Below are 25,292 nucleotides of genomic sequence, written 5' to 3'. Positions count from 1 at the left end.
CAAAAACATTTTGATAAACCACCAACATATCCCATTAACCTCATAATAAAAGTTTGTCCAGCAGCACAAACCCATAACAACCAACATGACGTTTGCGTTTAAGCAGGTGACCAGTAAATGCTACCAGCTGATAGGTTGCAAATGGTTACTGCATGTGGGCAAATTAAGTGACTTTTATAGGTATCCCCATAACCATATACCTATTTCTAAGTAGGTTTTATATCTACGTCGAAGAGCATTAACTAAAACAGACTACTATAGATGCACAAGCTGCACATGTATTACTCAATATGCGAGAGATGCCATTCTTTTTGCTCCAATAAAACCATACCTCTGTGACTATATTATAGCAGAAAAGTGTAAAATCCAGATCCAAGCATCTCACAAGCATATCTCACAAGACAGAATGTCCCTTTGCAATGACTATTGTAGACAGAAGTGCCTCAAGCATCACACACAGCGCTCTCTGTCAGTAAGCTGTCCATCCCTTTGCTCTCCGCCTAGAACAAAAAATGTAGCCGGCCAGGAAATCCCCTTAATAGATTCCGGCGTGCTGCTCGCCTCTGGCAATAAATGGATAGGCGCTGGGCACAGAGGTTAAGGAATTAAGTGGTTTAGTAACAATCCATAGTGTCAAGATGTCTCGCATCTCTAAATTGCTGCTAACAGTCACCAAGTGTCAGAACAACGAGAGAATGTGATCTTACCACCTCATCATCAATCTACATAACGCATGACAGAGTCCTGTATTTTTATGCCCGATCAATTCCGTCCGCATTAGGTATGCAAATCTAGGCAGCCGCAGCACCACGAGGGCCGTCACGTTAAGGTAGTCTATCGGCAGCCCTACGGCAATGTTTATGCAGCTGAAGTATGATATAAAATATCCAAAACTCAGTATAGAAAAGGATACACGCAGCTCTGTTCTGCTTTGCTTTCTACCCCAAAGCTGGAAAGGGGCCTATATAAACCCACTGGGATGTGACCCGTCCCCAATGTGATTTAGGGCCCTTTTGGGTGCTATTTATAAAGTATTGAAGTAGTATAGTTAATCAAAATTTGTACATTTCACTTTTTTTTCCAATTTAAATTCATCTGTGATAGCACGGATGCAACTTCAAATTCTGAGTGATTTTTGGTCATCAAAAAAGCTATCGCTACTGAAAATAAATGGAGGACAATTTGGGGAAATTTGTTCCCTGTCCATGGAGCTACCAAACACTCAGATTCGGGTGGTGTGCCGTTGCCCTAAAAAACACTGCCTTTGCCTAGAATAGCATTGTAATTAGACAGCTCAGATCTGCCAGAAACAAATTATTTTATATTACCAATCCGAATAGGTTTTCTTTATAAAGACTAAAATTTTAAACACTAATTTCACATACAGCCCAGGCCTAGACTGGCAATCAATAGATTCAGGCAAATGCCTGAAACAATTCTGCTAAAAAAATTCCATAGACAGTCACTTTTTATTGGGCCTCTGGGGGCTGTTTGGGCCTTATGTACTTGAAATGCCAGGGCCTATTTTGTATCCCAGTGCAGACATGAATCGGCCTTAATACAGTTGGGTTTACTGCTGTAAACACTCTTGGCTAAAGAAATGTTTCTCTGCATTTAGCTTACGTTGTATGGTTTGTCTCCACAACAAAGCACACACATGGGTTTTCCGTTTGCTTATTTTCTAGAATAAATGAAAGAAAAAACAGAACAATAATGACCTGGCTGTCATTTTGCTGGACCTGCTTCTGCTTACTATGGATGGTAAACTGAATTTGAGAAATGCAGGTAGATGCCTTATAGTTTGCATTATTCTGTATTTATATTTCACCAACATATTCCACAGTGCTTTACAGAGATTATACATCATTCACCTCAGGCTCTGCTCCAGTGGAGCTTAAAATCTACAGTCTCTACAGCTTTTCAACACACTATGGCCAATGCTATCAGGAGCCACTGTATGTTTGTGGAGTGTGTGATAAACCCCATACAGACAAGGGGAGAACATACACACTCCTTGCAAATAGTGCCAAGCTGGGATCAACCATTATGCAACTCTGCCGCCTTAAATTACAGTGCTCATATCATCCTGAGAACCATCTCTTGTCTTAGTTTAGATTTTCTACAAGAAATTTCTAGCCTGCGCTCTCAGCCTTTGCAGTTTAAAGATGGATCCACTGCAGTCTGTTAACAAACGTAATCCTTTATTTATATGTCCAGGGAACGCAGAAAACAAATGCCACACGTCCCCTTAACACAGCAAACAATTATGACTAAAAAAAAAAAACAGCTCAATGGCACATTCGACCACAGAGGCCTCCCAAACGAGGCAGAGAAATAAAAAGGCAAGGAAATCATTAGCGCTGGATAGATAGAGAGTTGAGCTGAAGACAAAAGTCTCTTTGTTTTCTGCAGCAGCCTCCTAAGGATGGGAGTACTGGGAACTTGTATGTACGTGGAGATAACACGACTTCCATTGGAAAGAACGGCCTGGCTAATGACCACAGGGTTGTCTTATTAGGGCATCTCTTTACCAGAATCAATCCGCGCAGCCTCTCATCACACATGGAGCATTAATCCCAACTGGCTAAAAGCACTGATACGATGCAGCCTGATAAGATGGAAATGCAACAGCAAAACTCACTTGCACTGCTCCTAGCTGGGTTATTCAGTTATTAACACAGATAAGCAGCCGGATTTAAAGACAATGTAGTGACCAATTTCCACATCTAGGAACTGCATTGTGCAAAAATGCTGGAATTGTGTGTTTCTTTATGTTGGAGGGAATTATGAATTTGCTTATTCCCTTTATTAAATAATAATGTGCAGTCACCATTAATGGCCACTAATCCACCCTGTGAAAAAATTACAGCCCTCTGTAAGGGATCCAAATCAGGCAATTCTTAAGGACGCCACACTTAGAGGGGCTTTATAAGACAGCAGTTGGTAGAAAGATTGGGGGGACAGCAGAGCAAGATGGCAATGACAGGCAGTGCTACTTTATATGTATGTTGTTGAAAGATGACAAAAAAAAAACCTGACATGACTTAATGAGGCTCGAAAGGCTCTTGGGAATTTCTTTGCTCACTGCCTCTTCTCAGATACTCTTACCAACAATTACGTGCACAGAGGCACTGGGCTGGATTTAGAACACACCATGCCTATGTCTGTCATTATTATATCCCAGGGAATGTGGCAAAGATAAGGACCCACGGTTACTCCCATGCTTGTTATTATAGATTTTGGGGGATATCTTTTTCCATTAAAAAGCAACCTTTTTTTTGTGGTTAAAACAATAGGCAAATGAGTTTGGATGTTCTCTACTTTGTCCCCTAGTATAACTATAGCCACATTTACTATATCTGCCATTCCAATTCATTCCATGATAAAAAGCCTGGGTGCCCAAAAAACGCTGATTAAACGAAGCAATAATTGCAGTTTAATTCTAACAATATTTTGCTCCTCTCTACTTTTATAAGGTATATCATTTCATACTGTATCCTTAAATGACTTAGGCTATTAATAATGCTATTGTTATAAATAGCAGGATATTGTAATTCAGAACAGACCTATCCAACCCCACCATTCCTGCCCTATGGGAATTATATTCTGATGAGTTGGCCAGAAAAAACACTACCCCTACCAAATGCTAAAACCCTCACCTGAACCATTCCAAAGCATGTGGCCATCCATCACTGGCTTAAACCATCTGGTCATGTCACAGAGGTGAAGGTGTCAAAAGATTACAATTCAGGTTAAAGTGCATTTATACATTGCATTCCCAATTCTGCACCCATCAAGTTAACATTAAACCCTGAACACACACATGCAAAATCACCAAAACGGGAACAACTTCTCTAGGACAAAAGTACATTAGCATAAAAAGATCCATTTCTGAGCCTACAACCTTATATATGCCAAAATGCCCTAACCTACTGCCAGCAGGATTACACCATGCCATAATCTATGGTAACTGTGGTACTTTTATTTATCAAAACATTTCTTTCCATCATGAGGATTCTGTAAAACTGTAATCTATGCTTCTCTCAAATAAGAGCTGTTCCTTGTCAGCCGCATAGCTATTGTTACAACATGGTTCACAGAAGCCGCCTAATGAATCATTTATTAATTGATCAATAAACAGGGAAACTCAATAACACAAGATTCCTTTCCACTTTCCTTCCCCTTTTCATGCTGACATGTAATATTAACCTTAAGACTTTTCTAAATAATATAAAGAAAATGTTTTCTTTTGTTCTGAGACTGGATGAATTATGGCATATAGACAGTTTAAAAGAAAGACTGTTTCTCCTTGGTTTCATCATTTCATCAGCATCTACAACTGTTGTTTTGGGTGGCATAATTGTATTTTTCATATACTTTTTCTCTCACTAAAATAAAATTATTACATATTTTTTGTGCGTTTTACAGTTATATATCTATTTAAAAAAAATCCATGGTGTGTACAAGTCAACAAATAATGGAATATGTCTATCCCACTCGCTTTACATTTAAAATATTGATCTGACTGTGTCAGGTCTAATTTAAAGAGTGGAATAGGAGACATACATGTTCTGTGCCTTCTGTCATTCCTTCGGGCTGACTTGATGGCAGGTGGTATTATAGGGGTCTTTTAATGATCTGACGTTGAATACTTTTTGACAGAACATTTTGACTGTAAACCCATCATCATAAGTGATTTCTAATAAGAGAATATTCCAATACCTTACAAAATGTTGTTGATATAATGGTCTATTGGCTCTTGGCGGCTTGCTGCTTAGGCATATATGCGGCTAAGGTCAACAGATTAAGGGGCATAACATCCTTACCCTAAATATTTAGTACCTGATGATACTGCTTTTATTTTCAAACATAAGCAAAAAAATTATCAACTAATTCAAACTTGGTCATGTAAGTGATAGCAAAGATCTAGGGTTTCTGGAACCTCATGACTCCTTGTGTTTTTGTATGACAGCCTTTCTGTGAGATCACTGAATGTGCACGCACAGCAGCAGCCAGGAATGAGACACCTACTACAGCCCAGCTCACAACTGCCCCAATGGTTTAAGGTGCTAGATGACTAGACAAAGCTTAAAAAACATATCTGTCAATCAAATAAACCAGTTAAAATGAGCCTACTAAACTTTCAAAATGATACAGCAGCCTTATAGTTGCAAAGTTAAGTTGGGTTGAAAGAAGACTAAAGTCCATGAAGTTCAACCACTCCCAATGAACCTCAATGCACATATATACACGTACTTAAACAGACTTTATCTATAAACCCACACGTATAAGCTATATATACTGATACTTATTGTAGATCTTAGCATCACAATAGCCTTGGATACTATGCTTGTTCAAAAAATAATCCAAGTCCCTCTTAAAGGCATTAACAGAATCTGCCATCACCTGGCAAGGCATTCCCCAACCTCACTCAAAGTTCTGTTCCTCTAGTTTAAATCGGTTGATTGAAATCATTTGCAATTTTTCTAAAATAAATATTAATTAATAGCAATTACTGAAACCACGATGGAGTGATATCTCCGCCAACCTGACTTGGTGAAAGTGCTAACATACATGTACATTGTACTAAGTGCAAACGAACACCACTCAACAGCACAAGGTTAAACAACAATGGTGTGAAGACATACCAGACCATGTCCTAAATCAGGTACCACAAATAACCATCTCTAGCAGAGATAGATATGTACGGATTAAGTTCTCTAATAGAGTGTATCTTGCCCTGCAAAGAAGAATGCCCAGTAATAAAGGGATTTTGGCGGAGGTGCATAGCTATGCTGAGTCGGCTCTAGTACTCCCCAATATTTTGTCACCCAGTCTGTGTCTAGTGGACATACTGGAAAGCCTACAGCTGAGACCTCCATCTAAATTATGTTACCTACAATTGCTAGACTATGCCAAAAAGTCATTATTACTACATTGAAAAATCTACAGGACCACCCTCAATGAACTTTTGGAAAAAGCTTATTAATGACTCATTAGCAAAGCAGAAATTGATATATCAATATCTGCTCAGATATATCAGACAAATTTGAGGCCATATGGGGATCATGGCTTCTGGCAAATACATCACCTTAACTGTTTCTGAACAGTCAGCAAAGGGACATTGTGTTGTTAAGGGAGTAGTACAAATGTAGTCCTTTGACTTTGCATCCCTCCCCCCAGCTCACTCTTTTCTTTCTCTTCTCTCGGCTCCTCTTGAGCTTCTTTTTTGCTTTTCCTTAAAGGAACAGTTCCCTCTATGTTGTTTAAATTTAAAAACACAAAATAAAATCTTTAAAAAAATATATATATTAATTAATAAATCGAGTTCTCAATTGATGGTCTTTTCTTGAAGAAGCGGCTGTACTGATCCCAAGATATTACCGGATGCAGTGCTCATTGCAAGTTCTAGAAATCCAAAAATATTGCCCTGTTGAAAACCAAGAAGAGCTCTTACAAGACTATAAAATTTTAACGAATGTGCTCCAGGGCAGAGGTTTTCAGGTTCTTAGGTTCAAGTTCCCTTTGTGTGACATACAGGGTGGGCCATTTATAATGGATACACCTTAACATAATGGAAAGCCATTCCCATTATGTTAAGGTGTATCCATATAAATGGCCCACCCTGTAGTTCCAGGAGTGTCCAGTACAGCAAACCCCAAATTTTGATTTGCCGTGGTGTTAACTCCCAATCTACTGCTTTGAGTCCACCAAGGGGGGCCCCCTACAATTTAGAAACCTCTGCTCTTGAGACTATATTATAGCACTACGTTAAAGGACATAAAGCCACCCCGCTCCCCCACCCAAATAAATAATCAGTAAACAGCCTCTTTGAAATATTTAAACAACTGTCACAGTGCCACTCTTGTTGTTCAGAGGTTAATAATAAGGCTCCAGCATCACTCTAAACTGACTTTGGCTCTTGGCTTACAGGGCATGCTCAGTTCCTCTTAAAGGACCAGTAACACTAAAAAAATGAAAGAGCTTTAAAGTAATAAATATATAATGCACTGTTGCCCTGCACTGGTAAAACTGGTGTGTTTGCAACAGTAACACTACTATAATTTATATAATAAGCTGCTGTGTAGCCATGGGGGCAGCCATTCAAGCTGGAAAAAAGGAGAAAAGGCACAGGTTACATAGCAGATAAGTTCTGTAGAAAACAATAGTGTTTTATCTGTTATCTGCTATGTGCCTGTGCCTTTTCTCCTTTGAATGGCTGCCTCCATGGCTACATAGCAGCTTATTTATATAAATTATAGTAGACTTTCTAAAGTAAACACACAACTTTTACCAGTGCAGGGCAGCAGCACATTAAATTTTAGTTAGTTTTATACACTTTCCTTTTTTGGTGTTACTGTTCCTTTAATACCTCCAACGAAACACATCCTCCAGTCTAGCAGCCAATGAAGAGATGGCACTGCTGGTTTCCATAGAAACTCTGCTCTAGCTGTGCTGAACCTCCTGTTCTGAGCTTTGCTTAACCATATCGGTGCTAAATCCAACAACGACTTATCAAAGTAAATTCTGCCAGTGTAAGCCTGCATTCTTCATTGCATGGATTTTTATAGCGCACGTGTTGTTTGCAGATGTAAATGTCACTGATGTTGTCAGAGGGAAAATGGCCACCGGGTGAAAGCTGCTGTTTGTTTTGAGAAAATGAAATGGTGCTGGCAAACAGAGGGGATATATGAAGTACAAAAGATGCCATTTGGGTGGGGGAGATGTGCGTAACTTATAGACTTGGTGGGAAAATGCAGGGTTTACATGTCCTTTAATGCAAAATATGTGGACCTTCAAATAACAACTTTAGCAAATGAAGGCTGTAGTTAAAAGCTTGAAGTTGTACTCTCCTGCTCAAGTAGCACTACAAGAACAGTCCCCTGTTTAAGAATATCAAGGTTATTTATTCTCAACCATCCTAAGCTTATTTTATAAAGGAAAGAGCGAGTTCTTGGTTATTACCTAGTTTCTAGCACCTACAGTTACTAATCCTGCAATGTCCCCGCTGAAAAACAAAAATCATGTGTGTAAATTCAGAATCATAAAAAAGTGCATTAGCCCTGTGTCCCCTAACTATCATATAACGCTCATCTGTTCAGCAATAGCATCATTGAAGCGCTGCATTTCGGGAACAAAGCGCAGAGGCTGTTACAGGCGTGCACTGTCCTACAAATGATTTCACGGAACATCTGCAAGACAGCATTAAGGGAGCGAGGAAATCAATCAGCAATGCAATGAGTTAAAACAATGCCCGATGGAACTCTGATCACTGACATTTATCTCCTGCAAAATATTTATGATTACTGAGATTGCACTTTTATTGTAGTTTCCTCTAATATATCCTCCTCCATCCTCAACTTCTCAAGCAGCCCATATGTACAGCTGATGCAGAGAGCCAATCATAATTCACATGAAAACCCAGCATTCCCTGACAACTTATTATTTGTGCAGCAATCATTTCCTGTGGAGATGCTTGTTCAATTTGCTACAACTGCTGTGAATTTTGGTCTACTATATAGACAGAACAAATAGTTCATATTAACCCTTTCCTGTGAAAGGTAGGGCTGACAAAGCCCTTTAAAGGAGAAGGAAATGTAAAAACTAAGTAAGCTTTATCAGAAAGGTCTATGTAAATACAACCATAAGAACTTACAGTAACGCTGCACTCTGTCCTCTATCAAAAGCAACACATGATTTCTTGTCTCTTTTTTTGTAAACATGATGTTCCAGTGTCTGACTCTCTCTCTCAGAAACAGCCTAAATTCCCTGGGCCAGAGTCTGCACAGTTCTCTCTTCTCTCCCCTCTCCTGCTCCCCCCTCCCACCAGAATGCTAAGAACTCCCTCCCCGTACCTTAGGAATGTGTGATCTGAGCTACTTAAAATGGCAGCTTCTGTCTTAAGCAAAAGGAGAAAGCTTCTAAAGCTGTTTACTTGGGTATGTTAATGGTTTTTGCAGAATATATATTGTTCTAGGTGGCACTAATATGGCAAATCTATTGGCAGTAAAATGCCAAAATGACTTTCCTTCTCCTTTAAAGCATCTTTTCAAGCAACATGAATTTGTCTTTCCAGATAACTCCAGATAATACTTTTTAAAGCCACAGTGAAGGAAAATGTATCTTTAGAATAAACACTTAACCAACAGATTAATATCATATCAAGTGGCCTATTAAAGAAATATGTATAACAGTAAATATTGCCCTTTTACATCTTACACTTGAGCCACCATTTAGTGATGGGCTGTGTACTTCCTCAGAGATCAGCTGACAGGAAATAATGCAGCTCTAACTGTAACAGGAAGTGGTGTGGGAGCAAAAGGCAGAACTCCATTCCATTGGCTGATGGGGCCTAGCATGTATGTGTGCCTGGTCTGTTTGTGTGCATTGTGAATCATATTATCCCAAGGGACTTAGTACTTAAAATGTCAATTTTCTTTTTAGGATTACCCAATGGCACATACTATGGCACAATGGTTCATACTATGTATATATTTATGAAAGTAGCTTATGGTTTGTTTATTAAAGGATGTTATTTTTCTTACCAGTGTTAGGCTTCTAAATCCACTATGTTAATATGTTTAATTCACTTATATTGATACTGTTAAGGAACAGTAAAAAAAATTTTTTGTTAATACTTAATTGCCCCACAACACAGCTATAATAATACCTATGTAAGACTTACTTCCCCTTGGACTCCTCTTCTGCTTGAACATGACTTGCAAAGTGCCCCAGAGGAGAAAGGTGACAGCAAGCTTGGCTTTCATTGTGCACTGAACTAGGAAATCAGCTTTGCACCGATGACCTAAAGCACCTAAGCTTTTTTTTAAAGCCACATGTGGCCTGGCAAAACAATAAGGGTTATTCAGAAACTGGAAGGCAGGATACAAATTCCAAAAATGGGTGCAATCTGACAGGTTTGCATTCTGCCTTACAGCCTAAATAAACTGCCACATGTGTCTGTGCTCCGTTTTAGTTAAAGGAAAACTATACCCCCAAACAATGTAGGTCTCTATAAAATGATACTGGATAAACAGGCTCATATGTAAAACCCTGCTTCATCTAAATAAACCATTTTCATATAAATATACTTTTATAGTAGTATGTGCCATTGGGTAATCCTAAATAGAAAATTGCCATTTTAAGAATTAAGGGCCGCCCCCCTGGGATCATAGGGTTCACAGTGCACACAAACAAGCCAAGGCACACATACATGCTAGGCCCCATCAGCCAATTAATGGACAGTGTTCTGCCTTTTGTTCCCACACTACTTCCTGTTACAGTTAGAGCTGCATTATTTCCTGTCAGCTGATCTCTGAGGGAGCACACAGCCCATCACTAAATGGTGGATCAAAGGAAAGCATGTAAAAGGGAAATATTTACTGATATATATATTTTAGTTTGGCGAGATTCTTTAATAGGTCACTTAATATGATATAAACTGTCTGTTGGTTAAGTATTCATTCGGGGGGTATAGTTTTCCTTTAAGAAAAACCTGTAGCTGCTCCCATGAATCCAACTCTTGCATTTGGCTGTGATGTAGTCATGAAAGGCAAGAGCAGGGTGTCACAAAGCATCTTCCCTCCCATGCTAGGGCTGCCACATGTTATGTTTTTCTTAGAGCTGTTTGGGTCTTAGCTGCCTAACCACGACTGATAACACTGCCCCGTCCCCACAAGGTACAAACGTGCCCCCAGATGTCATGACCCCACCACCATATGTACCAATTTCATCATACAATCCTCTTGTACAATTTTTTGGCAAGGTTAAGGTGGCAACACTACCCTGTGCTATAATTTGCACGTTATCCAGATGCGCATGATAAGGAGCTGCAGTGGACACAGGCCACAACAGGGACCTGTATGTACCACCTGCCAGACCCTGGGCAGAAGTCCTTTCTGCATGAGCAACAAGTGCAGTACTCTTGAATTTCTGTCACTTATAAGCTGTTTCATTCATATTTAAAAAAAATTAAAAAAAAGGATCCTTGAGAAGGGTCCCCAGGGCGACTGAAACACTGGAATAGACACTTTACCATGTGGTAAACATATAAGTTATGTTTTGAACACTAATGGGTGTGCTATGAAATAGGATTTAATATATAAATAATTTGATTGTACACCCCATGTAGCAAGATGAAAATCGCAGGAGATGATATTAGAGGATTAGAATTAGGTATGTTAGGGAATGCACATTATCATTGCTAATCCCAAATGCTTCTGTTAGTACATCACAGAGCAGCATCTGGTACATCAATAATAACAGTCAAAGTTTACCTTTATGAATTGTATCATAGATCAATTAATAATGTTTTATTTCTAAAGGATGAATTAGAGAATAGACATATTGATAGTGTCAGCCAAAATCCAATGGAAGCACAGTAAGTCCTGTAATGTGTGTACTAATATGTATTTAAAAAAAATAGGCTAAGAATAAGATAAGAATAAGAATAGGGTTTCTTTCTAATGACTGTCAGTCTTGGTTTATTCTTATAAGTTAGTAGCACCAGTTTTTGGCTCCTTACTGTGGCTTTCAGCCAAAAATCTAATGAAAATCATAGTATCGTGTAAAAAGAGTAGTAGATTTACAGTGCATTTGTTTCATGCATTTTATTCCTGTGTCTGATTGAGATGAATTCACAAATGTTTGTGTATTTACTTTGTTATTATATTGTTGCCATTCTATGCTTTGTTCCCTTCATAATAATTGGCTTTACCAATAGATAGCAGGATTTCTGCAGGCATGGTATTCCCCTAAGCTAGATACAATAGTGTAGGAGGTTAGTTTGATGGCCCTTTTTTTTTTTAGAACAAAAATTCCAAATACATTTGCAAAAGAAGATATTTCTCAGATAAAACACATCAATCCAACAATCATCAAGGAATATCCATGTACCTCTGTTGGCTCCTCTGTACCATCTCCTTGCATTTCTGCCTCTTTTTTCTGCATACTTGGTAACCACGATGCCAAGCTCTTCATCAGATATTCCTTTCCCTCCTGCAAATATGTATATGCTTTATATTAGAGCATAAAGAAACAATTCTAACATTTCCACAGTATATTGTGTTCTGCATGCAGCTCTGTGTGGTTTTGGGAATGTGCAAACGTATAATGTTGTTGCAGAAGTGATATAATGTCTGCTCCCTCACAAAGAAGTTAATAAAAAGTGTTTATAGGTAATGAATAAATCAAAAATGAATGAATGGTCAAGGGCAAGCGTGGCTATTTCATTATCATACATTACAAAACATGAAAGACAGTTATAGAGATTTGATATAGGTTTAAGAAACTTTATGTCCTGTAAGTATGAACACCAGTTCATGCAGTAAATATACAGTCATAAATTAAGCAATATAATCAATAGTCTGTCCATTTGCAACACATTTGCAATTCTTTAAATCCTACTTTAATAAAAGGAACCATTTTTCTTTCCATACACTTTAACCTCTAAGGTTGCAATCTCTCAGCAGATGAATAGAAAGTGTGTATTATTATACACATACAAACTCAATTTATATTGCTAAGTCACAAGCTGATCGCAGCGTAATCTCTGATAGAATTTAAAGCAGTGACAAAAGACACACAGTCATTTGGCTGCTGGCCATCACAACTCCCAGACATATGTGCGTGGGAAATACCTTTTAGTTACTGGAGCTCAGCATTATGAAGTGGATTCACAGTGGTTCACACTTTAAAACACATTGTGAAACAATATGTGCATTTGAATGAGAGAATTCCTTCCCACTCCACCTCCACCTCCACAAAGCTAAAAACATGCAACATCACACACACAAATTGTAAACGTAGGTCAATTAATTAAACATAAATTCAATAACCCAACAGAATCAATAAGTCATTCATTACTAACATATATACAATCCGCCTTTTCCCATCCTAACACAAAACAGCATATCTTTGAAAAAAATGCTTCTCCTTTTCATCTCATTGTTTGCTAAGGCAGTTCTGTAAATGGAAGATTCCCACGTAATTATATAGGTTTAAAAATAAAGATTTATAAACAAGAACAGTATTGCAGAATGGAAGATATATAATATGTATAGGGATCGAGTGTAGAGTGGCCGACTAGCACGTCTAAGTGACATGGAACTGTAGCAGGGAGAAACCACCGTGAAACAGAGGACTACTCAACAGAACCAACATAGCACAAGCACAGCACAAATACGATTTATAGAGAGCATGGGTAATCAGAAGCAAACATCACCATATGTAATTATGTAAAGGCTTCCGGACTCTAGAGAAGTGGAAAGCTGTCCCCTGAAGTCATAAATGGCAGGGTATGGAAGATCCCACAAAACACCTTAACAGTCCTGAGACACAGAGTAGGCACAATATAGTCATCCTATATGTAGCAGGAGTGTGGAAGAAATTCTGAGGATTTCCAACAAACACAACAAATACCACATCCCTGTGTTTTCAAACCTAGCAACACACAGAGACAAAAACAGGTACACCCGAAGGATCCAAAACCAAATGAAAAACAAAGCAATGTGGTATACGCAGTCCAGTGTAGCAAGGAGTGCACAGACCTATACAATGGAGAGACTGCTCACCAAGCGAATGGCTCAGCACAGGAGGGCAATCTCTACAGGGCAAGGCACAGCTGTCTTTCCACACCTAAAAGACAAGAAACACTCCTTTAAAGATAGCAACATCCAAATTTTGGACAAAGAAGACCAATGGTTTGAACAAGGTGTAAAAGAGGCCATTCATGTTAAGTTGGAGAAACCATCCCTAAATAATCTTTAAATACCTGACACTCTAGTGTTTAAAGGTTAATAGTAAGGCTGCAGCATCCCCTTAAAGGAACAGTAACACCAAAAAATCAAAGTGTATAAAAGGAACTACAGTATAATGTACTGTTGCCCTGCACTGGTGCAGCTGGTGTATTTGCTTTAGAAACATTACTATAGTTTAGTAAATGAAGCTTCTGTGTAGCCATGGGGGCAGCCATTTAAAAGAGAAAAGGCACAGGTTACATAGCAGATAACAGATAAGTTCTGTACAATACAATGGTGATTTATCTGTTATCTGCTATGTGCCTGTGCCTTTTCTCCTTTTTCCAGCTTGAATGGCTGCCCCCGTGGCTACACAGCAGCTTATTATATAAATTATAGTAGTGTTACTGTAGCAAACACACCAGTTTTACCAGTGCAGGGCAACAGTGCATTATAGTTTTATTACTTTAAAGCTCTTTCATTTTTTAGTGTTACTGTTCCTTTAATCACGTAGAATTCCTTCTCCTCTTCTAACTCACTGGATCCCCTCCCTTAGGAATTTACTTTGGCTGTTGGCTACTGGGCATGTTCAGTTCTTCCCAACTCAGGTTATTACATTGCCCTCCAGTCTGGCAGCCAATGAAGAGATGGCATCACTGGTTTTCATAGAAACTCTGCTCTAGCTATGCACTCTGCTGGAGAAACATGCTTATGTGTTAGAGGGAAAATGGCTGCCAGGTAAAGGCTCCTTTTTGTTTTACAAAAATGTGATGGTGCTGGCAAATGGAGGGTGCAGTACAAATATGGATAGATGCAGTACAAATTATGTAGTTTGGGTGGGGGCATATGCCTAACATATACATGGCAGGAAAATGGAGGGTTTACATGTCCTTTAACCTTACTCTTACTTAAATTAACTTATTGTTTCTGGTTAAAAAAGTAGTGTCTTAGGAGTATTTAAAGGGAAACGAAAGTCAAAGTCACTTGGGGGTGCCAAAATGTTAGGCACCCCCAAGTGACTTTAACCGCTTACCTCGTACCCCGGGCTGGTGCCCCTGTTAGGAGAAAACAGCACCAGCCCGGGGCACCTGGAGCGCAGCGCTTCCGTCTTCCTCGCTTCCTTTTCCTGAGTGCCAGCGGTGGGCGCATGCGCAGTAGAGTGAAAAGCCGACTTTAACATTTAAAGTTCGGCTTTTCACTCTACTGCGCATGCGCGCGCAGCGAATCAGGAAAAGGAAGCGCCGGCAGCTACCCCGGGCTGGTGCTGTTCCTTCCTCACAGGGGCACCAGCCCGGGGTAAAAGGTAGGCGGTCAAAGTCACTTGGGGGTGCCTAACATTTTGGCACCCCCAAGTGACTTTGACTTTATTTTTCCTTTAAGGCTGCTGCTTCATGCCTTTAGAAGTGGATACATATGTTGATTACCATTTTCCTAAACTAGTTTTTATAAGAAAAATGTCTACAAAACATTATGAGAATTTATAGGGCTGGACTTTAAGTCAGCTTATTAACATTTTCCAAGATATAAAGGGTGTTTGAACTAGGGACATGTGTTGGAGAAACAAAGATCTATAACGCAAATAACTAGAAGCACCAGAAAGTGGGTCAGCCATGATTGACTGTGTTAGGATCTCAGAATGGTTTGGCAAAATGTACAAACTGTATACTGATGCAATAGGATAGTTATAGCACACTTGAAATACACTGCTCTAAATAGCTGCCATCTTTACACAGTGATTTGTAATTAATTGTTATGCTCTGGACACAAATCTGTTGCCCATAGTGCAGGGTTTTTAGCTTTTGTTTCAGGCATGCATTATCCCTACATTTTACTGCAATCACAACTTGACAAAAAAGGAGCAGGGAGTACTATTGATTAAGTGACTCAAACAAACTCACAAAAAAGTATTCTACCCTGCCTGTGTAGTAACAGTAGGAGAAGCTCATATGATAGCTGCTTAAAAGTTGCTTTAACATACACAGGCACTATGGGATTCATAAAGATTCACACTATGGTAGAAAAATGGGCATTTTGATTTTGGCCTGATGCTACATTTCTTATTTCTCCAGCACCCTTTCCTGCCTCCAACAGGAATACGAGATGCTCAAATATAGTTAACCCATATAATTTGCTGATGACATGCTGATTATGTTGCTTAAGGGGGACAAGGTCACATCCCATGAGTGCTTTCCGGTGCTTTATGGATTATCATCTGCATTTTAATGTGAAGTTTGAATTCCCACAGGCTCTTTACATAAATCCTGATAGACAGCAATCACTAAACCACCCTTAGTTCAATTTTCCCTACGGAGGGAAAGTCAGCCAGCAGAGAGCTGCAACGTTTTCTAATACCTTATAAAAGTAGGAACTACATTTCTGGTTGATGAACTTAAATTGGAGATGATCCATAGGTGAAAGCCATGGGATATAATGACTAGAAGAGAGAAAAAAATGGCAGTGAGAAAGGAACCCCATATAAGTAAGCAATGGATAGACGTGGCATGGCAGATGAAAGTTATATAGACATCTCTGAGGTGTACTATTTAATAGTGGCTACCAGTGATATGCTGGTTAGGAAAAACTTAATTTGCACCTGACCTTAACCCACAAAATGTTGCCATTTTAGGACCCACACCCAACCTACACATGCATTTTCCTGCTCCATAGGCTCAATTTGTATGTGTGTCTGGTTCCAAGAGAGAGAGAGAAGAGTGTATTTCCCCAGTCTGAACCACAACCAATACTAAACCGTAATGGTGCCCGAATTTCAACCCGAGCCGGCCCAACCCATAGGTAAACCCATCACTAAAACAACAACTAAAGGTTGCAGCTCAGCAGCTGGAGGGCCTCATGTTATAAATAGATGATGTATGTCATTATCAAGGACTAATAAAAAAATCCTGCAGCCAAGGCTTTAGTTTCTTTTTAACTAAGAGTTCAGAAAATAATGAAAAAACTAATGGCAGTAGAGCATGTGTGCAGTAACTTGCTAAGCCTGTACAAGGTCTACTAACCTATAACAACCAACCAGTTGTTGCTCCATTATTCTACTTATAGATGCCTCATGCTATAGCCCTATGGGTTTTGAGCATCAGATTCCCATTCAGCAGACGATTCTGCCTGCAGTATTAGATGCTTTGCTTTTATCACTACTGAGATTCATTATGGATTTATGGGGCAGCACTAACATTTACACAACTTTTCACTCTTTATGGAAGTAACTCATTACTAAAGGCGTGCCCATTCCAGGAACAAGCAATAAGCATTCATTCACTGCCAGGAAGCCCTGAGAAGCCTAGTCTCTGGAAAGTGCTACAGGCCACTGTGCCAACAGCACAGACAGATTAGCAATCTCTACTCACTTTAATACATTAGTAGTTGTGCTAATAGACTTGTTCCATTACTCAGGCTGGATTAATTCTTTCAGGTGCAGAACTGCAGTTTGATTGCTTAAATAATTGTATTAGTAAATGGATACATCTGAAATGCCTGAAATGCATCCTAATAAGATAAAAACTGTTGGGAAAAAAAGAACAAATTAGTTGCTATAATGCTGTTCTGCTACTTCACAGTGCCCCCTTGTGGTTACCACCAATACACAGGTACAGTATGAAGCAAAATGTTTAAAATATCTTATTCTGTCTGCTTCTGACTATGAATTACTCCTGAATGATAATGTGGGCACTCACGTGTTTTGCATCAGACAACCAAACAATTTATGAATAATTCACTCATCACACTAAAGATAATTCGAATCAGATTTCAAGTTTAATGCACCAGAACACAAATCTGTGGTACTCAAGCAGTTAAGCGATATTTGCCTAACCTTGCTGGGTATATAGAGATAATAAATTATGAGAAAGTGTTATTCAGGGCAGTTGGTGGCTGTCAACATTAGCAATCATGAATTATGTGTAGCAATGTATCCCTCCCACGTAGGTAGCGGTTAGGCAATAACTCTTAGAGCGCCCGTATGTACAGCAGGCTGATGAGATATTTATCACCAAGACTGATAAGCAGATAGGTCTGGGGATCAGATCACAGAGCAAATGGGATATTCACTGTGTATTCATCAATCAGAACATTTACGACTTCTCTCTGGTTAGTGATGCCAACTGCCAGGACCAGCCTAGTTATGCTTACTTCTAAAATCATACCTAGCAATCATGACCAGGAGGGCAATAAAAAAGGATTCTGCCATCTTGCTACCTTATTTTTATAATTATTCTTTATTTATATATTTCTTGATTTTACTGCATGGACAGGCTATGCAGAAAACATTCCAGTCCCTGCACCAGTAGTGCAGAAATGTAATTTCACAACTACTACACACACACCAGGGGAATTAGGATTTAAGGAGAACACCAATGGAATATGTGCAAAATCTATTCAGATAGGGTCCTGGTGAGAACCTAGTTCCTGGGTTCAGTTTCTATGGCAGCTTCTTTAGACTTTGGCTGAGTTACTTTATCCCTGTGGGTCTTAAACACCAAAGATGAGATCACAGCATGGGCCACTCTGTCTAAAGCAGTAGTTCACAAACTTTGTGACTGACTCCCTAATAGTGCTCAGAGAATTGGTTAGAGAGGCCCTTTGGGTGTTGGGTAGGATGCCTAGTTGCACTGCTACATTCTCCTTAAAGCTCTATGCGAAGCTCAATATGAGTGAGATTCGGTGTAAACATTTCTTTGACATACCAGATAGCACTATTGATTGAATAACTAATTTGGCAGAATGTTATATGTTTTAAATGTATGACAACCACTGATCTACATTCAAGCTTCAAAAATGTCTATATCATCAATTGTGAATAATTCTAGATGAGAATAAAGATACAATTACTGTTACACAAAACATAGCATACATAAATAAGGAGTGACAAACTTATTATTGTCATACAGGGCCACCATCAGAAACTTTGGGTCTCCGTACTATTTATTTATAAGGGCCCACCATGAATACAGTTGCGCAGTACCAACATTTTGGTCACACCCCTTGTGTGTGCAATATAAACAGCAGATGTTACATTATAATAAGCAGTTCATATAAATAGTTCCATTGATTAATGTGCTAATAAGTCATTCAGTTTATTGGGGGTCAGTGGAGTTTGCCCTAAGTTTAAACCCGCCCCTGCTCTTTGCTGTCATTTCTTGATATGGAATTTACATTAAATTTTACATAAATTACATAAACTTCATAAGTTTAGGGGCCCAATAACTAGTCATTAGTAGTTCGTAAAAATACTTACTGTGTCTGCATTTTAATTGTGAGTCAGTGGAGTTTATGCATAAGTTACGTTTCTTTTAAAGTAATGTAAGTTTTTGCATAAATTGCAAAGTTTTCGAAATTGCGAACGCATAGGGACCCAATAATCTTGCTGTTGGGCCCAATAACCAGTCATTTCCCTGCTGGAAGGTTCATGTAGAGGACGCTGATATAGTTTAGTAAATATATCCCAATATAAACAGCTGATGTTACTTTTTAATAAGCAGTTCATTTAAATAGCTGAAATTAATAATTATTGTGCTAATAAGTCAGTCAATTCATTGGAAGTCAGTGGAGTTTGTCCCTGCATAGATTTTCTCCATTTGATACCCAAGTTACTTAAGTTTCTAAACAAGTTAAGTAGTTTTTTAGGCAGTTTTTGTGGAAGTTACGTTAATGGCGTAATGTTAAACAAAACTTACTTATTGATGAAGATTTCCCAGAGCCCAGCACACTGCTATCCACTCTCCCCCTCCTGATGGCGCACACTGTGCCCAATTATTATTTTGCTCTCTGGCTAAGAAGTATAACTACTCCATGTTATGGACTGTTACAAAGTGGTGAAACTATCTTTTGTATTTATAAGACTACTTGTTAGTGGCTATGGATTGGTTTGATATTATCTACACCAGTGCTGTCCAACTGGCGGCCCGCGACCCCCCTCTGTGTGGCCCCCCACCTGTCTGGCTGCTTTGATGGCTTACCCTTGTGTAAATTTTAAATGGTATCAGTACTGTGATTAACTGCCCCCCTGCATGGTTCTCACTTCAGATTCAGGCTGTAATCCCCCTGTATTGTTTAAAAATGTAATCCCCTGTACTGTTCACACCTTTTAATCTCTGCATTATTCACCCCCTACAGTGTTCACACCTCAGACTCAGGCTGTAATCACCCCCATTGTTTGTCTGTTCACACCTCAGACATTGTATGTACTGGCTGGCCTATGCTGTCTGTGTGTAGGCAGCATAGGGCAGGGAGGGTATGGCACAAACAGGCAGTATAGGACAGGGAGGGTATTGAACACACAGGCAGCATAGGGCAGGGAGAGTATGGCACACACAGGCAGGGTAGGGCAGACACAGGCATCATAGGACAGGCAGAGTATGGCACACACACAGGCAGCATATGGCAGAAATAGGCATCATAGGTCAGGCAGAGTATGGCACACACAAGTAGGTGCCTGTGAAAGGTGAACCTGGCAGGGGTTTGTTCTGGAAGTTTGTTAGCAGTTGGAAATAGCCATTAAATGGTCCCTAAGGTGTGTAATTATATGCTGGGGTCGCTGTGCTATCCACAGGGGAGGAGGAGTCATATGGATTTTAGGTTATGTCTTAATATGACATAATATAATTCTTTCACATATGAATGATGGTTGATATTCCTGCAGTGAGGACCAATCATTTGGGTTTTTGCTGCACTACCACCATTGTGATAAAATGGGTGTGGTTTGAAGTGGGTGTGGTTTAAAAGGGGGAGTGGTCAAAACTGGCTTCCATTAGCGGCCCTCCACCATGTATGCGCGAGAAATTCCGGCCCTCGGCACCGCAGAAGTTGGACAGCACTGATCTACACCATCTATTATGCACACTTAATGGTTCCTATTTAATAACATACCTGTATATCAGCAAAATTCAAAATGATCTGCTATAATTTCATTAAGATATATTTGGATATATCATGGTGGCTTTATAGGTTTCAATATTTTTGGAGGGTTTTTTTACATTCATTCAATGTGCATTTTGCCCTTTTTATTTGTTTTTTAATTAGAAGATAAAGTGACTTACACTGTAAAGTATACAGGTATAGGATCTGTTATCCAGAAATTTTCAAATAACAGGAAGACCATCTCCCGCAGACTCCATTTTAAGCAAAAATTCCAGTTTTTAAATGATTCTCTTTATCTCTGTAAAAATATTGATCCTAACTAAACTCTGTGAATTTATATTGTGGGCAAAACAATCCTACTGGGTTTATAATACATTTAAACTATTTTTTTTGAAGACATAAGGTCTGGTGATCTAAATTAAATAAACACAGAAAACTCCAAGTCCTTCTGGATAACAGATCCTATACCTGTAGTATTTATATTTATATCCTTGGAGTAGACCCTACGAGGGCCTTTATTATTTGCCCTGGTGTCTTCACTTAAGCAGCTCTTCTTCAGCTCTGTTGTTTTTACCCTCCATGTTACTTCATTGTAGCAGTGGGTCAGTATATTTCATAAACACCTGTTTCTGAGTAGCCCATATGAACATTAATTAAGGTTAGGAAATGAATGTGAAACTTATACCTTACCTGTGGTTGATCCATGCTGAAGAGATAACTAGCCATTAACTGAAGGGCTTCAGAACTGTTTGGGTCATATTCTAACGCCTTCTGAAGAATTTCCTTACATTTCTCACCTGCTTCTTCTTCCATGCTGAGGAGTACAAATAAAAAGTAAGAAGCTTTTGTTAGCCAGTGTGTGGCATATGTAAGTCTGAATAACAACTGCTGCAATACAATCCAAGTATGACCAGCAGTTTCTCCTTTGCATGCTGACAGATATCTTCTAAAATAAATATATATTTTATAAATAGCAGTGCTTAAAATTTGTGAACCCTTAAAAATGTTCTAAATTTTATATGAATGTGACCAAAAATATTATATAGTCCTAAAAGTACCCGAAGAAAACCTAGAGTAACAAATGAAACAAAAATCATTATATTTTGCTCATGCATATTTGAAAATGATCCAATAACAAATCTACTTGGCAAAAGTAAGTGAATCCTTAGGATTATCAGTGAAATCAGTGTCAGGTGCGAGTGAGAGACCTTGTTTTATTTAAAGAATGGGATTTGTAGATGTGTATCATGGTTCATGAACAAAATGGTGCCTGACCTCAGAAAAAGAGTTATTGATGCCCATAAAGCTGGAAAAGGTTACAAGACAATCTCTAAAGAGTTTGGACTCCACCAATCAACAGTCAGACACAGATTGTGTACCCTACCCAGAAGTGGTTAACCATCAAAGATAACTCCAACTGCAAGGTATTTAATAGTCTGAGTGGTTACAAAGGAACCCAGGGTAAATCCTAAGCAACTGAATGCCTGTCTCACATAAGGAGAACACTGAACAGCAATGGTGTGTATGGCAGGGTAGAAAGGAGAAAGCCGCTGTTCCCTCCAAAAAATATTGCTGACTGTCTACAGTTTGCTAAAGATCACGGGGACAAACCCAACATCCAAGAGCTGAGGCTATTCTGCTTGGAAGAATGGGCTAAAATTAGTCGATGTGCAGGACTAATCTACAGTTACTGCAAACGCTTAGTTGCAGTTATTGCTGCACCAAATAGGAAGGTGTAGGAAGGAAGGGTTTGGGTTCCTAGAGCACTGGGCTGACTTTTCTTTGGGGTACAATCTATACAGCCCTGACGGATTGCACCTCAATGGAAGGGGGTCTACTGTGCTAGGGGAGAGAATGGTTAAGAGGCTGGAGGAGTGTTTAAACTAGACAAGGGGGGGGTTGGTAAGCTAGATTCTTATGGGAGAGCTAGTGTAGATGGGGCAGTGGGACCAGTAAAGGGTTGTGGGGGAGGAGTGAGGGGGGCATATAGTTTATCAGATAAGGAGCTTCCATTGTTACAAGGGAAACAGACTAATTTTCACCTTAGCTCTAACTGTCCTTTAGCTAATGTAAGCTGTAGAGGAAGAAGTAGTAATCTCCGCTGCATGCTGGCTAATGCGCGTAGCTTGTCGGGAAAAATAGGGGAGCTGCAGGCTATTGCATGTATTGAAAATTATGACTTAATTGGTATCACTGAGACCTGGTGGGATGAAAAATGCGACTGGGCAGTGAATTTAAATGGGTATACGCTTTTTAGGAGGGACAGAGGGATTAAAAAGGGTGGAGGGGTTTGTCTTTATGTAAAGTCAGATTTAAAGCCATGTAATAAAGACATTACCAATGAAAACGTTGAATCTCTTTGGGTAGAAATTTCAGTAGGGCTGAAGGTCACAAAGAAAATGATCATTGGTGTATGCTATAAACCACCCCGTATAGATGAGGGGGATGAGGCCCAGCTACTTTTGCAAATGGAGGAGGCTTCAAAATTGGGTCAAGTTGTTATTATGGGGGACTTTAATTATCCGGACATTGACTGGAGTAATGGGGTGGCTAAGTCAGAAAAAGCTAGTAGGTTTGTAAATATGCTAAATGACAACTTTTTATTTCAGGTGGTTCAAGAACCTACTCGGAATGAGTCTATTTTGGACCTGGTAATATCTAATAATACTGAACTTATCTCTAACATTTGTGTGGGTGAGCATTTGGGGAACAGTGATCACAACATGGTCTCCTTTGAGATAATGCTACAGAGACAGCTCTATAAGGGAGTAACTAAAACGCTCAATTTTAGACGTGCAGACTTTGCCAGTTTAAGGGCATCTCTGCAATGTGTCAACTGGGAAAGGCTTTTCATGGGGTTAGACACAGAAGGAAAATGGAACATCTTTAAAACATTGCTTTGCAGGTATACACAACAGTATATTCCCCTTGTAAGCAAGGAGAGGCATCGCAAAGCAAAACCCTTATGGCTGAATAAAAGAGTTAAGGTCGAGGTTGGTAATAAAAACGTGCTTTTAAAGCATTCAAGTTAGCTGGGACAGCGGAAACTTTCATCAGGTACAAGGAAGCAAATAAAGCATGCAAAAAAGCTATCAGGCAAGCTAAAATAGAGATGGAAAGGGATATTGCAGCTAGGAGTAAAAAGAATCCAAAATTATTTTTTAATTATGTGAATAGTAAAAAAATGAAGCAAGAAGGGGTGGGAACTTTATTATCACGGGGAGGTACGTTGGTTGATGAGAACGGGGAAAAAGCTGAAATTTTGAACTCTTATTTTTCATCTGTCTATACATCTGAGGAGCCAGATAATGAAGGCTTCCCTTTTAATATACCCAGTGCTAGTAATTTAGCTACTGGCGCATGGGTCACTCAGGAGGAAATTCAAAAGAGACTTGAACATGTAAAGGTAAACAAAGGTCCAGGACCGGATGGGATTCATCCCAGGGTATTAAATGAGCTGAGCGCTGTGATTGCCAAGCCTCTTCACATAATTTTTCAGGATTCGTTGAGGTTTGGCATGGTGCCGAGAGACTGGCGGATTGCTAATGTGGTGCCGTTATTTAAAAAGGGATCTCGTTCTCAGCCTGAAAACTATAGGCCTGTTAGTCTGACATCAGTAGTAGGAAAGCTTCTGGAAGGGGTAATAAGGGATAGGATAGTTGAATACATTGCAGTTCACAATACTATTAGTTTGTGCCAGCATGGTTTTATGCGTAACAGATCTTGCCAGACTAATTTAGTTGCCTTTTATGAGGAGGTGAGCAGGAACCTTGATGCTGGAATGGCAGTTGATGTCATCTACTTAGATTTTGCTAAAGCGTTTGATACAGTACCGCACAGAAGGTTAATGATCAAATTGAGGAATATTGGCCTAGAACATATTTGTAATTGGATAGAAAACTGGCTGAAGGATAGAGTACAAAGAGTGGTGGTAAATGGAACATTTTCTAATTGGGCCAGTGTGGTTAGTGGAGTACCGCAGGGGTCAGTCCTTGGTCCTTTGCTTTTTAACTTGTTTATTAATGACCTGGAGGTGGGCATAGAGAGTACTGTTTCTATTTTTGCTGATGACACTAAATTGTGCAAAACTATAAGTTCCATGCAGGATGCTGCCGCTTTGCAGAGCGATTTGACAAAATTGGAAAACTGGGCAGCAAACTGGAAAATGAGGTTCAATGTTGACAAGTGCAAAGTTATGCACTTTGGTAGGAATAATATAAACGCAAACTATCTACTGAATGGTAGTGTGTTGGGGGCATCCTTAATGGAGAAGGATCTAGGGGTTTTTGTAGATCACAAGTTGTCTAATTCCAGGCAGTGTCATTCTGTGGCTACTACAGCAAATAAAGTGCTGTCTTGTATAAAAAAGGGCATTGACTCAAGGGATGAGAACATATTTTTGCCGCTTTATAGGTCCCTGGTAAGGCCTCACCTTGAGTATGCAGTGCAGTTTTGGGCTCCAGTCCTTAAGAAGGATATTAATGAGCTGGAGAGAGTGCAGAGACGTGCAACTAAACTGGTAAAGGGGATGGAAGATTTAAGCTATGAGGTTAGACTGTCGAGGTTGGGGTTGTTTTCTCTGGAAAAGAGGCGCTTGCGAGGGGACATGATTACTCTGTACAAGTACATTAGAGGGGATTATAGGCAGTTGGGGGATGTTCTTTTTTCCCATAAAAACAATCAGCG

General features: G+C 39.4%; 1 protein-coding gene across 2 annotated transcripts in view; it reads right to left on the bottom strand.

Annotated features, from left to right (window-relative positions):
- Positions 1-25,292, bottom strand: part of LOC100488559 (probable assembly chaperone of rpl4) — a 223,051-nt gene that overhangs the window by 185,392 nt on the left and 12,367 nt on the right. For both annotated transcript variants that reach the window (XM_018094801.2, XM_018094800.2), the window contains exons 6-7: positions 21,297-21,420; positions 11,896-11,997 (exon numbers count right to left, since the gene is read on the bottom strand). In XM_018094801.2, the coding sequence (XP_017950290.1) occupies positions 11,896-11,997; positions 21,297-21,420 (226 nt within the window). The remainder of the gene's footprint in view (positions 1-11,895; positions 11,998-21,296; positions 21,421-25,292) is intronic.

The sequence above is a fragment of the Xenopus tropicalis genome, chromosome 6 (genome assembly GCF_000004195.4).
Source record: "Xenopus tropicalis strain Nigerian chromosome 6, UCB_Xtro_10.0, whole genome shotgun sequence".
Taxonomy (NCBI): Eukaryota; Metazoa; Chordata; class Amphibia; order Anura; family Pipidae; genus Xenopus; species Xenopus tropicalis.
Note: the sequence above shows the minus strand (reverse complement) of the source record. Positions and strands in the feature narration are given on the sequence as shown.